The following is a 14,254-nucleotide window of genomic DNA, read 5'->3' as shown; positions in this document are numbered from 1 at the left end:
CATGGATTAAGAATAGAACCCTTAAAACAAAATTCTCGGCAAAAAACATTGAGAGAATCTCTAAGACCTTAGTATCACTACGAAAATATGTTCCATGCGACTTCAATAGAACACCTCGTGGACTTGATGTGATAAGCTTTTGGAAGGCCACTGAATTTCGTATGTTTTTGTTGTACTTAGGTCCGGTTGTTTTGCAAAATGAAACTCATGAAGAAGTATATGCCAATTTTATGGAACTACACTGTGCTGTTTCAATATGTTTGAGTAAAAATAAACAAGTTTTTGTTGATGTCGCACAGAGTCTGTTCAAATCATTCATATATAACTTTTCTAGTATCTATGGAGCTGAAAACATAAGTTATAACGTTCACAATTTATATCATGTCGTAGATGATGTTAAATACCATGGACCTTTAGATAATATAAGTGCTTTCAAATATGAAAATCGTTTACAATATTTAAAACGTCGAATAAGATCTGGAAACAGACCCCTGGAACAAATTGCAAATAGGATTATCGAAGATTTTGAGAATGTAGATCTAATTGATGTAGATGAAAACAAAACTCCTATGCTTTATATGAAAGATAGGAATAAAATATGCAAAATTAAACACTGTGTTGGAATCTATAGAGCAATTCAGCTTCAACATTTTGTTTTGAAGTCGTCACTTGCAGATAGTTACTTCTTAACAAACTCAGAAGAAATTGTTAGAATGGAGTTTGCAACATATCGACATGGCATCCCAGTTATCTATGGTTCAAGCTTAAAACAAAAACAAAATTTTTACGAAAAACCGTTCTATTCTAAATTTTTAAGCGTTTATAAATCAAATGAAGAAGAAAATTTGCCTAATTTTTATAACATAGAAAATATTTCCTCTAAATTTTTCAAAATAACTTTACCAAACACTGAATCTGTTTTTTTTCCATTAGTACATTGTTAATCAAAATGTATTGTGTTGTGGAGACGCTCGAAGATGAAGGGAAGTTCGTGACGGCAGTTCCCAAAAATTGGGTCATCGATGGAACGAAGCTATTATGGCCAAAGTCCAAGAAAGATTCCATTTGCGGTCGGAAAAATTGCATCACAGCATCGGATGATTGGCAAAGCATAGCATGCAAATTAATATTTGATGACATCGGTAAGATACAAGTTTAACTACATCTTTTTTATTTTATTTTTATTAAGTTCACTTAGACCACTTTTCTCCAAGTAAAATTTTATTCGTATCTAAACTTAAAGCAGTTTATCCTGGGGGCCTATTTTTGACAGCTTAGTTACGTTAATTTTGATACACTTTAGGTCCCCTTTCATATACTTAAAGTAATCGCGGTTATGGCCTTTCAATATTTTTATATTTGAATAACGCTTCATAATATTCTACACAATGAGATTTATTACAGAAATTAAAGTTTTTTAGACCGGTCTTTCTTATATAAACACATTACATTGTCATCGAGTGCAATTCAGCATCAGCCAATTTGCAAAACAATATCGCAAATTTCGCGAAGAACAATGGCGCCTTAAAACACGACTAGCAGGTGTTTTTGCGAGCGGGTGCAATAGCAAAACTCACAGCAACCCTTTTTCTCTTCGTTCACGACAGCGTGCGTGAACGAAAAGGCGTCACGGCGCGGCGCCCACGACTACAATCGACATGTTGATCTTGTGTGATCGATACAAGAGCAATAAAACAATAAAACATCGACCTTTTTTCACTTCACTTCGTTGACAAAATCAATAAGTGTACTGTACAACAATAAAACAATAAAACCGCGACCTTTTTTTTACGTCGTCCAAGACAGCGCGCTTGAACAAAGCGCCACCCGCGACCGACGGTCGACTTGTTGTTCTTGTGTGTTCGATACAAGATCAATAAGTGTACAGCGATAAAACAATAAAACAGCGACCTTTTTTTCGCGAAGAACAATGGCGCCTTAAAAAAAAATTTTCGACCAGCAGGTGTTTTTGCGAGCGGGTGCAATAACAAAACTCACAGCAACCCTTTTTCGCTTCGTTCACGAGAGCGCGCGTGAACGAAAAGGCGCCACCTACAACATTTAAATATACATTTTTAAAAAGCTAGAAACTTAGTCATATTTGTAAAATTAAAATTAAGTTAATTGAATTAAGAGCTTTTGAAAGAATGGTATCTGAACTCAGATTTTTGAAAAAAAAAAAATTATTGAAGAAATTTTAAGATGTCGTTTTTTAAACTTTTTCGTAATATAAAATGCATTTATTTTCAAATTTTTCTGACCACATTTATTACGATTTGAAATTATAAAAGAAAATGTCAATATGTATTACGGTTTATGAAAAAAATTAAAAAGTATTTCATTTTCGAAGAACTTTTTTTAATAGAAGTTTTGAAAAAAAATTTTACTTATTTGTTTTTTAAAGTTCAACATCTAAATATAAAGTCATTTTTTCTTCAGTCAATAGCCCTTATTGTTGAAAGTTAAATAGCAAAAATTTAAAGTTCTTATTTACCAAAGTCTTTGAGAAAATTAATTATTTCAAAGCAAAAATTCAGTTTTTATAAAAAAAACCCATTGAAATTGAAATTTTTTTCAAAAACTCTTGATTAAATTTAGTGGATTTAAATTTAGGAGATAAGAATGAGCTTCTGGCTTTTTAAAAATGTATTTTAAAATATTGTAGGTGTTGCCGTTGTTTTCAAAATATTTTTTTTGTGTTTAAAGTCAGATTATGAGAAAATTGCATTTATCTCTTAAACGATGGAAGATTGTCCCTTACTCCCTTATATTTTTTTTCCTTAAATAACCTAGAGAATCTTTTGCTATCATTTGTTTTATGAAATTTAAGAAAAAAAATGGTTGTGTTCAAAAAAAATTTAATTGTAATTTTAAAAAACAATACGGTAACATCGGCAATTTTTAATCTATAGACTTTAAAGCATTTTTAATTGCCTACGTTTGAAAAAAAATCGTCAAAATCTGAGCTGTTCGGCCGGTCTTAAGCCGCTTCACCTTTTGAACAAATATTTTCTTGTATCCCTTTCATGCCACTTATATTTACGACAAAACATGTATTTCCTTTTAAGGTTCCTGGGAGGAAGCAGTTCAGAAGGAAAAGGATGCCGAGTATTTGTCTTCTTCTGAAGAAAATACGGAAGAAGTGACCATCGACACCAATTCTTCGGAATACATGACAGATATGAACAAATTGATGTCAACTTTGATTCCTAATTCTGGTAAGTTTAAAATGTATAAACATGGGAACAAAGTTACTAATTTTGTCATACTTACTTCTCATTTTCAAGACGTTTCCTCGTTCACCCCCCCAAATGAAGATGTTACCATCACTAATGTCATTTCCGACTTATACACGTTTGAAGGTAAAAAATGTATTTTAGCACTAGTACAATTTTCAAAGTCGTTTTTAAACTCCAGCTTATCTTAGACTGGGGTTTATCCAATGTTATTTGAATAGGATAAACCCCAGTCCCTCTTAGTAACAGCTGAGATAGCATATTAGTTCTTTCACTAACCGTATTACTTTTTTTTGTATATTACTATAACTCTTATTTTTAATTGTTTATAGGCCCCAGCACCAGTACCCAATTCAAGGAACTGTCGTCCAAAATAGACGAAATTTTGGAAAGACAGCGTTCCACTGAGGTGAAGGTGCAGGCCATGCAAGGAATGCTGGAGGCATTCATGGCGAAGTCCGAAGTTTCGGTCAATTTGTTGGCGTCCAAAATTGCAAAAGAGAATGCAGAGGAAGTGGATGAGGAACTGCAACTGGATGAAATTTTCCCACTTACCTCTGTCCAACAAATTGAGGAAATCGAGGAAAAACTCCATCAAAATGCAGCATTCAAAAAAAAATTGGTAAGTACCAAAATATACGAAATATGCAATTTTCTCACAATCCGACTTCAAACACAAAAAAAATATTTATAAAACAACGGCAACACCTACAATATTTTAAAATACATTTTTACAAAGCCAGAAGCTTATCTTAAATTTAAATTCACTAAATTTAATTAAGAGTTTTTGAAAAAATGGTCCTCAAACTCAGAATTAAAAAAAAAATTTATTAAAAAAATTAAAAATGACTTTTTTCCAAACTTTTTCTAATAAATATTATCAGTTGAATTCCGAAGCAGAAAAGGTAATATATATCACACTTTTGAAAAAACAATTAAAAATAACTTCAATTTCAATTGGTTTTTTTTTTTGATAAAAACTGAATTTTTGCATCCAAATAATTAATTTTCTAAAAGACTTTGGTAAATAAGAACTTTAAATTTTTGCTATTTAACTTTCAACAGTAAGGGTTATTAAATAAATAAAAAATAATTTTATGTTTAGATGTTGAACTTTGAAAAAAAATAAGATACATTTTTTTTCAAAACTTTTATTAAAAAAAGTTCTTCGAAAATGAAATTCTTTTTAATTTTTTTCATAAACCGTAATACATATTGACATTTTCTTTTATAATTTCAAATCATAATAAATGCGGCCAAAAATATTTGAAAATAAATGCATTTTATATTACGAAAAAGTTTAAAAAACGACATCTTAAAACATATTTTTGTTTTCTTTCAGGTCCGTAAGTTGAGCTCCTATGGGGGGGCCAACGGAATGAAAACGATCCGCACTATTTGCAAGTGCATTTTTACGGATCCACTACTGGCAGAACATTCTTGGCTGGGGACTAATGCCAAAAAAAGTTTCAGCCAATACAAATTCCTGTATAAAACTATATTGGAAGCGGTCCGATCAAGGTACCCCACTTATAGTGAAGCTGAGGGTGCTTCATTTTTTAAAGGCTTTTTGAAGCAAGCCCCATTTCGAATGGGAAAACCGTCCACGTAAGTTAAAAAATAAAATTATAATCAACATTTAAGTTAACATTTTTCTCATTACAGAAATACCAGTTCCAACACCAGCTCCTCTGCCTCTGACGGGCAATCCACAACATAATTAAGTTAAGCTATTTTTTATTTTTAGTTTTAGTTTTACTTTTACTTTAAGTTTTAGTTTTAGTTTTACTTCATTAAATAATGTTTCACTAAACTTAAATTTCAGCGTTCTTATTTCAAATATTAAATTTTCAGCTGGGAAGAATCTTATGGTTTGCAGCATGTTGGTAAGCAAACATTTTATAGGTTTTTTAAAATCTGTAAATAACCGGTTATAAAAAAGCTGTGAAGTAACGTTTATTACAGGTTTTATAAGAACCTGTACGAAGTTATTTACAGGTTTTATAGAAACCTATAGGTAAGCGGTTATAAAAAAAACCGTCAAATAACGTTTGTTATAGGTTTTATAAAAACCTGTACAACGTTTATTACAGGTTTTAAAAAAACTGGAAGAAAACGGTTATAAAAAAAACCGTTAAATAACGTTTATTACAGGTTTTATAGAAACCTATAGGTAAGCGGTTATAAAAAAAACCGTCAAATAACGTTTGTTATAGGTTTTATAAAAACCTGTACAACGTTTATTACAGGTTTTAAAAAAAACGGGAAGAAAACGGTTATAAAAAAACCGTCAAATAACGTTTATTAGAGGTTTTATAAAAACCTATAGGTAAGAGGTTATAAAAAAAACCGTAAATTAACGTTTAATACAGGTTTTAAAAGAACTTGTTATATTACAGGTTTCAAAAAAACCTGTAATAACGTTAATTACAGGTTTTATAATAACCGTAGTAAAACGGTTATAAAAAAAACCGTCAAACAACTCAGTACAGGTTTTTTTTAAACTGTATAATAACGGTTTGTAAACGGTTATAAAATAGCCGTAAATGGTTTATTTCAAGTTTTTCTTTGACTAAAAATAAACAGTTATTTAATAACCGTGAAAATTAGGTTTTTAAAAACCCAGTATTTGTAGAAAAAAGTGGGTTTTTTAAAAACCCGATTTAGACGAAGTTAAAAAATAACTGACCATTTTCGGTTGTGGAGACGTTTCTGGAACGTCTTAAATACGTTTATTTAACGAGTTTAGTAACTTATCCGTTAAATAACCAGAGTAAATATCCGGTTTATTTTCCGCTTTCTAACCACAAAATGTTATTTGGGAAGTTAACATCAATAATAAGTACCTATCAACGTTAGGCAAAAAACACTAGGTATGCGCTAATTTGGTGGGCCAAATCAAAGGAAAAAGAAGTTGTTCATTGACCGTAATCCCAAAAATTTCACCAAGTTCTAATAAGATATCTAATCCAGTTGCCGTTGAAAGACAAAAAACGCAGAAAAAAGATATTTTTAGAAACAAAACTTCTAAATATTTTATTAACTAAATCTTTTGTGAGTTTTATTCAAACCTTGCATGGCCGCTCAACATGTGTGTTCTTGAAGACAAAACAGTTAAAGATAATGTTGTAAAAGGAATTGAAAGTTTTAAGATATCTCCAATTCATCTTACTGGGGGTGGGACAAAGAAGGAGGTATACCCTGAATGTGGATTTTGGCTCACAAAAAAAAAAAACAATATGAATGGATCGATCCAAAAATCAGTGGATATGAGTTGGATTGGCAGCTGTTAATAAGGGAAACTTTAACAGCAGTATACGGAAAGAACTCGTCAAATTATTCGGCGACTGGCCGAAGAAGTGCCCGACCAAGGATGAATATCACACTATTATGAAGGACTATTTGAAATAATAAATGAAAATTCAGCATCAAATATCTCTTTAAATGTATAAATAAAGAATGTGGAAACAAACGCAAATCAAATTTAAATAAAAATATAAATTTTTTTAATCAACGCAAAAAACACTAGGTATGCGCTAATTTGGTGGGTCAAATCAAAGGAAAAAGACGTTGTTGATTTGACCGTAATTCAAAAAAATTCACCAAGTTCTTGATAAGATATCTAATCCAGTTGCCGTGGAAAGACGAAAAAACGCAGAAAAAAGATATTTTTAGAAACAAAACTTCTAAATATTTTATTAACTAAATCTTTGTGAGTTTTATTCAAACCTTACATGGCCGCTTAACATGTGTTCTTCCAGACAAAACAGTTACAGATAATGTTGTAAAAGGGATTGAGAGTTTTAAGATATCTCCAATTCATCTTACTGTGGGTGGGACAAGGAAGGAGGTATACCCTGAATGTGGATTTTGGCTCACAAAAAAAAAAAAAACAATATGAATGGATCGATCCAAAAATCAGTGGATATGAGTTAGATTGGCAGCTGTTAATAAGGGAAACTTTAACAGCAGTATACGGAAAGAACTTGTCAAATTATTCGGCGACTGGCCGGAGAAGTGCTCGACCAAGGATGAATATCAAACTATTATGAAGGACTATTTGAAATAATAAATGAAAATTCAGCATCGAATATCTCTTTAAATGTATAAATAAAGAATGTGGAAACAAATAAAATAAAAATATAAATTTTTTTAATCAACGCAAAAAACACTACGTATGCGCTAATTTGGTGGGTCAAATCAAAGGAAAAAAAAGTTGTTGATTTGACCGTAATTCAAAAAAATTCACCAAGTTCTAATAAGATATCTAATCCAGTTGCCGTGGAAAGACGAAAAACGCAGAAAAAAGATATTTTTAGAAACAAAACTCCTAAATATTTTATTAACTAAATCTTTTGTGAGTTTTATTCAAACCTTACATGGCCGCTTAACATGTGTTCTTGAAGACAAAACAGTTAAAGATAATGTTGTAAAAGGGATTGAGAGTTTTAAGATATCTCCAATTCATCTTACTGGGGGTGGGACAAAGAAGGAGGTATACCCTGAATGTGGATTTTGGCTCACAAAAAAAAAAAACAATATGAATGGATCGATCCAAAAATCAGTGGATATGAGTTAGATTGGCAGCTGTTAATAAGGGAAACTTTAACAGCAGTATACGGAAAGAACTTGTCAAATTATTCGGCGACTGGCCGGAGAAGTGCTCGACCAAGGATGAATATCAAACTATTATGAAGGACTATTTGAAATAATAAATGAAAATTCAACATCACATATCTGTTTAAAAGAACTTATAAAATGTATAAGTAAAGAATGTGGAAGCAAACGCAAATCAAATTTAAATAAAAATATTCATTTTTTTTAATCAACGCATAGAAATTTTGTGTTTGCATTTTATTACATTAAAATAATTATAATTATGATTCCATCAAATTTAGACTCCAGTATGCTCTAAGATCCATGATCTGTAGCTGGTGACACGAGTGAAACCATCTGGATTACCTGTAGTGCAACCAGCATCTGATACAAATGATGAAATACCAATAAGCGTTTTTGGTGATTCAGTCACAAATGGACCACCGGAGACCGGAATCTCCTTTGAATGTTGATGTTTTCTTTTGTCCTTGAGCGCAAATTGTCGTTGGTTTGACATTTTCTCCGAAAGCCAACATGCAATTAGAGTTCGATATGATTTCCAACGGAGCATACTGTAGCTCTACGGGACTCCCTTCGTAATATTCAAGGAATAAAATGCATTTAATTTAAAAATCATGGAAAAGTAATTAAATATCTTACCATCACTAGTCATGCCCCAGCCGGAAGCAATGACTTTTTCGTACAAATAGCTTTCATAATCATCAGATCTGGATAGAACAGGCAAGTCGACAATTCCAATTAGTGGTCCAAGAGAGACGGGAACAATGCGCAAGATAGATATATCATTTTCAACTAATCCAGTTGCATTCCAATCGCTGTGGTTGATTGTTTCCAAAACATTAATTTCCTTACCATCTATAAATTCGTTGCTTCCTATAAAAGCAGTAGTGGATCTAGCTCTATAAAGAGAGTAAGAAAATAAATTAATTGTTTTTTTTTTTTCAAATGAAAAATAAGCCTTTTTGAATCTTTTTGAAAAATGTGGAAGAAGAAAAGACCTTGGACTACATTTTAATTTACAAGATTTCCCAAGATCATCTTGGATTATTTCTTTCTAACGTTCGAGCAAGTGGAGGCTTCAACAATAATCCAACAGCATCAGAGTTTGCTTCAGAATACAAAAGACTTCTTGTATTGTATATAACGAGGTTCGATCGTCTGCTGAAGCAAACTATCTATCTTGTGATGAAACAAGTATTTTGGTTGCATCTTCTACCTACAAGAAAAAACACTTCGAATACCAACAAGAAGGTGATGAAATGTTATTATTTGACGGATTGAGTAAGACTCCCTTAAATAATAAAAAATTATTTTGTACAATCAGTGGATTTCTTGAATACAAACTAATAAAGTTCATAGGTTGTAAAAAATGCAATACAGTTAAAATTTGTAAGGCTTAAAACAAAAATATATACATTCATATTAGAATCAAAAAACAAACTTACAAACAAAAATTTGCTAAGCTTAATAGGTTCAAGCAATCTTAGAGAGCTAACCTTCCTTAAGCAATCTATATACGGCACTAGACAACCATGTTCTTGACGGTGATATTTTAGAAAACCATAAATATGATGGTTATATTATATTTAAATTACACTGGTTAACAAGGGTTCTGTTGCCGAAACAAAAATATACTTTTCTGAAGGTTTTCGGTATGCTGAATTCGAATCCGAAGTCAGAAAAAATTGATCAGCTCCCGTTTTTGAAATATTACTGTTAGAAAATACAAAACAACGTTTTTTTTTTTTACTATTTCGGACCTTATTTTTTAATATAAGGAAAATTGTTAGAAAATATTTAGTAACGGTTTATATATATTTTCCTTCTTTCAAGAACTTTTTAAATCTTTTCAATATCTTTGTTATTGCCCGAAATATCTTAAAGGGAAGTAAGTGGCTTTGGCTTCATATATCATAAAGGAGATAATGTCGTTATAAAATTTATGAAATATGCAAACAACTGAGGATATCTCAGGAAGTAAAAAAGATATCGGAAAGATTTAAACAGATTTAAAAAGGTGGAAAACAGTTCTTATAAAAACCGTTATTAAATAAGCTCAAACAATTTACCTTATATAATATAAGGCCCGAAGTACTGCATTTTCTAACGGTAATATTTCAAAAACGGGAGCTGATTAATTTTTTCTGACTACGGATTCGAATTCAGCATACCGAAAACCTTCAGAAAAGTATATTTTTGTTCCGGCAACAAAAAAAAGTTTAATTTTGTTAACCAGTGTTATATTTAAAAAAAAAACATAATTTAGATGCGCATAAAAAGCTTGTAAGAAGTAAGCTTACAAAATTGATACAATTTGTGGGTCAATTAAATTTTAAATTTGTTGAAAATTGAAAAAAAAAAAAAAATAAAAATACTTTTGATTACTTTAAAGTTCCGAATTGCAGCAATTTAAAGAGGCAGATAACTCAAGGTAATTATTGAATTATAAAAACACTCACAAATTGCATGTTTCAAGATTTCTTTTTTTAATGCTGACGCTACAACTTGGCTGAAATTGTTATCCATAATAAAATTTTGGAGAGAATTTTGTATGGGAGCTAAAATTTAACTCGATCTGCGTACTAAAATTGTAGCCTGTTTTCACTACAGCCCAAATAAGATAATTTTGCAAGTAAAGCCTAGTACGCAGATCGGGAAAAACAAATTTTATCTCTACAATTTTAATCTCTACAAAACATTTATTAATCCTGCGCAAAATTTTGATGTTGGAGAAATTACCTAGGGTAAACTGTCCAATCATTGGCACCTTAAGCGAATGTCGCACCAACTTTAGTTCGCAGTTTTTTCCGTATAGCATAAAACTATTATTAATACTTTTTTGTAATTATCAGTATCTCGTTTGCTAATGGGGACTTTTCACGAGTCGATTTCTGCCGTAGGGCGAAGCTTTTCGACTCGTGTGAACGAAATACGTAAGTCTAAAGTGACATTCCCCATAGAAAAATCCTAGTCGACCGACATATCGTGCGGCTAAAATCGACTCGTGAAAAGTCGGCATAAGAATATGCTAAAAAAGGCGGGAAGAGTAAATTTTTAAACAAAAAATAAAAAAAATTGCTGTAAATGGTTTTTAAACTCAAGGTGCCAATCACATGGGGAGTGGCAACAATAGGGCAGTTTACCCTAAGTAATTTCTATCAATAGTTTTTTTCTTCTTTCAAATTAAATTATTTTTTTTTTTTTGTTTTTGATTTGATTCTGAGTTATATTTGCTTCGTCTTCACTTTCCGAGTATTTTATTAAAGAGTCCACCTTAATTTTGTTTGAACTTTTTTTTTCAATTTTGTTTTATTTTTTTTCCTTGTCACAATTTTTGCCGGCAGAATAATGCTTCGAATATTATTTGTCAGCGCAAAATTAAGTGGAGACTTTTTTTTACAGCGGCTCCAAATATTTAAATTTTGCACGTGAACTGCGTACTGCTTGGAAAAATATTCAAGACAAAATTTGTCCCGAGAAAAAATTTGTATGAGAAATAAAATTTTTCCCGACCTGCGTACTAGGCTTAGGGCCGGTTTGTTGACACTCGATTATCTTTTAATCAAGGATTTTTGTATGGAATAATCCTTGATTAAAAGATAATCGACTATGAACAAACCGGCACTTAGAGTCATGTTTGTTAGATGAATCTTCATCTAACAAAAATTGTGCCGCTCTAGCTGAACATACAAAAGAAAATGGCCATTCATTTAAATTTGATGAAATTAAAATTTTAAAATCGGAAAAACAAAAATTTAAATTACAAGTGGTCAAATTATTACACAGAGAAAAATAGACCACATAAAATAGAACAAAAACAATAAGATTTCTCTATGGTTTTCATCCAAGAAGGAAACCTTATTAAAACAATCGGGTTTTCCTTATTGTTTTAAAATCTGCAAAAAAATAAAAAAAAACCATCACCAGGCTGGGAATCGAACTGGAGACTTCAAATCATTAGTCGCCCACCTTACCACCTGAACCAACCTGCCATGAAAATATTGATCGCGATTTTTGTTCTAGTGCTAAGTTGCAAAAAAAATCAACTTTTCAGTCAAATTTTAATAAGATTTTCTCTATAAAAATAATAAGAAATCTCCTTAAAAAAACCTTATTAATCGTTGATTTTAATAAGATTTCCTTATGAAATGTATGGACGGTAAAACAATATGGCAATCTGTTAGTTTTTAGCGGGTCATATTTTTCTCTGTGTAAACACGAAGAAATTGTTTGTTACTTTAAAACAGATAAAAAAGACTATAGTAAAACTTATCATAATTTAATAGTTAGGTCTTAAAATTAGATAAATATTAATTTATTAAATAATCACTTTGTTTGTACTCAGTAATTTTTTGCTTGTTTTTTGATTTTTAATTAAAAATCAAAAATAAATAAAATGCACGACTGGGTCGCACGTACTTGATCTTGCAGTTCAAAGCACTCTTATGTTAGTTTACTTGTAGATTTTAAGAGCTGGATCTAAATAAATTTGATATTGGGGAAGAGCCGACATTTAGGGCAAAATTTTGTTACATGAAAAAAAATTTTTTTTTAATTTCATTTTTTTGGAAAAAATAAAAATGCAGTTTTATAAACCAAGAAAATCCATCCACCCGTTTAGGCTGTGGAAATGTGTACAGATGGACGCACAGACGGACGGAAGGAATTGCGAGACCCACTTTCTCGGAGTACTCCATCATCGTAATGTTGGTTTTGATTAAAACCTCAATTTTTTTTTTTTGACAAGAAACCAATACTTGTCCTTTGAGCAAGTAAAAATTAAATTAAAACAATCATGTTCATAATATAGAAAAATGTTGTAGCCGGAAAAATAATTTGTATGTTATAACAAAATATAATTTTATAATACCTAGGTAATTTATTATTTTATTGTATATGTTTATAATATATTAAAACTCTTATTGTATATAAATATTTTTAAAATAGCCCTGAAGATGAGGTTCATACCTCCAAATATAGATATTGGCAAATTAAAAATAAATGGCGTTTTATTTGAATATTAAAGGAAGCAATACAACTACAAAATACTAATATTGTAATTTCAGCAAAACAAAATAAAAAAAATACAATTAAAGTTAATAAAATGTAAAAAAAATAAATTTGAAAAATAAATTGCATAATGTGTAAATTTCAAAATCGTTGTATGGTATAAATTACAAACATGACGTCACATATACGGTGTGTTAAGGGCCTTAGGAAACTACTTCCTTCTTCCTCATGTCACATTCTGACATTTTTGACTTTTGACATCAATAATTGTGGCAATCGCGATGTGTTAATTTTTTCAATTTGTTAATTGATATATTTTAAATTAGTTTTAATATGAGATATAATGTTAATTTGATTTATTAATTTATTTGTGTTCGGCTAAAAAATTCATATACATACTTACATGCAATAAATTAGTTGTGATCTGTGTTTGTTCTAATTTTGTAAGAGTGTGATGCCGAAAAATATCTTCAACATCATGCACCTGCATATTTATATTTGCTTTTGATTTTATCGTATATAAGTAAGTTTAAATAATTTTATTTGAGTTCAATTTAATTATATTTTGTGTAATTTGTGATGTGATTGTAATGTAGTTTTTTTTTTTTAATTTTATTGTGTTCTGTTAAATGAAGATTTTTTTAAATTAAATTAATTAATATGTATATAAAATGAAGCCATAGTAATGTGATGTGTTTTCTACTGCTAGAAATATTTTAATTATTTATTATTTTTATAAAAAATACTAGAAGACTAAGAGCGGAATTCATAGTCGTTACTTGAGTTAAGATTTTTCTCAACTCGTGAGTTGAGAAATATTTCAAGCAATCGTTCAAGGGAATTGAAAATAGGGCTGTAACTTGAGTAAAGAAAAATCTTGTCTTGAGGAAATTTTTTCTCAAACTCGAAAATTTGATTTATTTGAATTAACTGTCATAAAAAAATGTGTAATATTTTTTATTAATTCGCCATATCGGTTTGATTTGTCGCGATTAAACAATATTTAAAAATAAATAAATACAAACTATTTAAAATGTCCTTCGTCAAGAGAGTCCAAATTTTGTTAAATAATAAAAAAAAACAAAAGCTCGCAATGACACTTGCGTTTTAATGTCAAGTAAAAAAGACTCTTTAGATTTTCACTTGAGAAAAATTTCGACTCCAGTGTTGACTATGAATAAGGATTCGCTTGAGCGAATGCTTAAGATATTTCTCAACTTGAGTGACGACAATGAATTCCGCCCTAAATGTGTAGATTTATTTGTTTTTGCTGAGTTTAATGCTTTTGTTTGCGGCAGATTTTATAGATTATTTTACAGTTTATCATGGAGCGAAGAGAAAATTCATGGCTACGAATAATAGTTCTTGCGGGTAAGTTTTTTTTTTGTTTT

At 30.4% G+C, this 14,254-nt stretch overlaps 1 protein-coding gene across 2 annotated transcripts; it reads left to right on the top strand.

The window, feature by feature from the left end:
• Positions 1-944: 944 nt before the first annotated feature.
• Positions 945-6,059, top strand: LOC129916789 (uncharacterized). Of its 2 annotated transcripts, XM_055996926.1 has the most exons (6): positions 945-1,142; positions 3,069-3,218; positions 3,288-3,362; positions 3,569-3,858; positions 4,579-4,844; positions 4,902-6,059. In XM_055996926.1, exons 1-6 carry the CDS (start codon positions 950-952, stop codon positions 4,954-4,956), a joined length of 1,029 nt encoding a protein of 342 aa, XP_055852901.1. In that variant the 5' UTR covers positions 945-949; the 3' UTR covers positions 4,957-6,059. The 2 variants fall into 2 exon arrangements, with proteins under 2 accessions (XP_055852901.1, XP_055852900.1); XM_055996925.1 differs by having other exon boundaries at positions 3,069-3,362.
• Positions 6,060-14,254: the final 8,195 nt, after the last annotated feature.

This window comes from Episyrphus balteatus, chromosome 3, assembly GCF_945859705.1.
Source record: "Episyrphus balteatus chromosome 3, idEpiBalt1.1, whole genome shotgun sequence".
NCBI classification, from domain to species: domain Eukaryota; kingdom Metazoa; phylum Arthropoda; class Insecta; order Diptera; family Syrphidae; genus Episyrphus; species Episyrphus balteatus.
Note: the sequence above shows the minus strand (reverse complement) of the source record. Positions and strands in the feature narration are given on the sequence as shown.

What these genes read in the sequence shown, in the direction of transcription:
- LOC129916789 (XM_055996925.1), top strand. Translation starts at nt 950, where the DNA reads ATGTATTGTGTTGTGGAGACGCTCGAAGATGAAGGGAAGTTCGTGACG. An exon ending in CGACTTATACACGTTTGAAG is followed by an intron (nt 3,363 to 3,568) that starts GTAAAAAATGTA and finishes AATTGTTTATAG; the next exon opens with GCCCCAGCACCAGTACCCAA. An exon ending in CAGCATTCAAAAAAAAATTG is followed by an intron (nt 3,859 to 4,578) that starts GTAAGTACCAAA and finishes GTTTTCTTTCAG; the next exon opens with GTCCGTAAGTTGAGCTCCTA.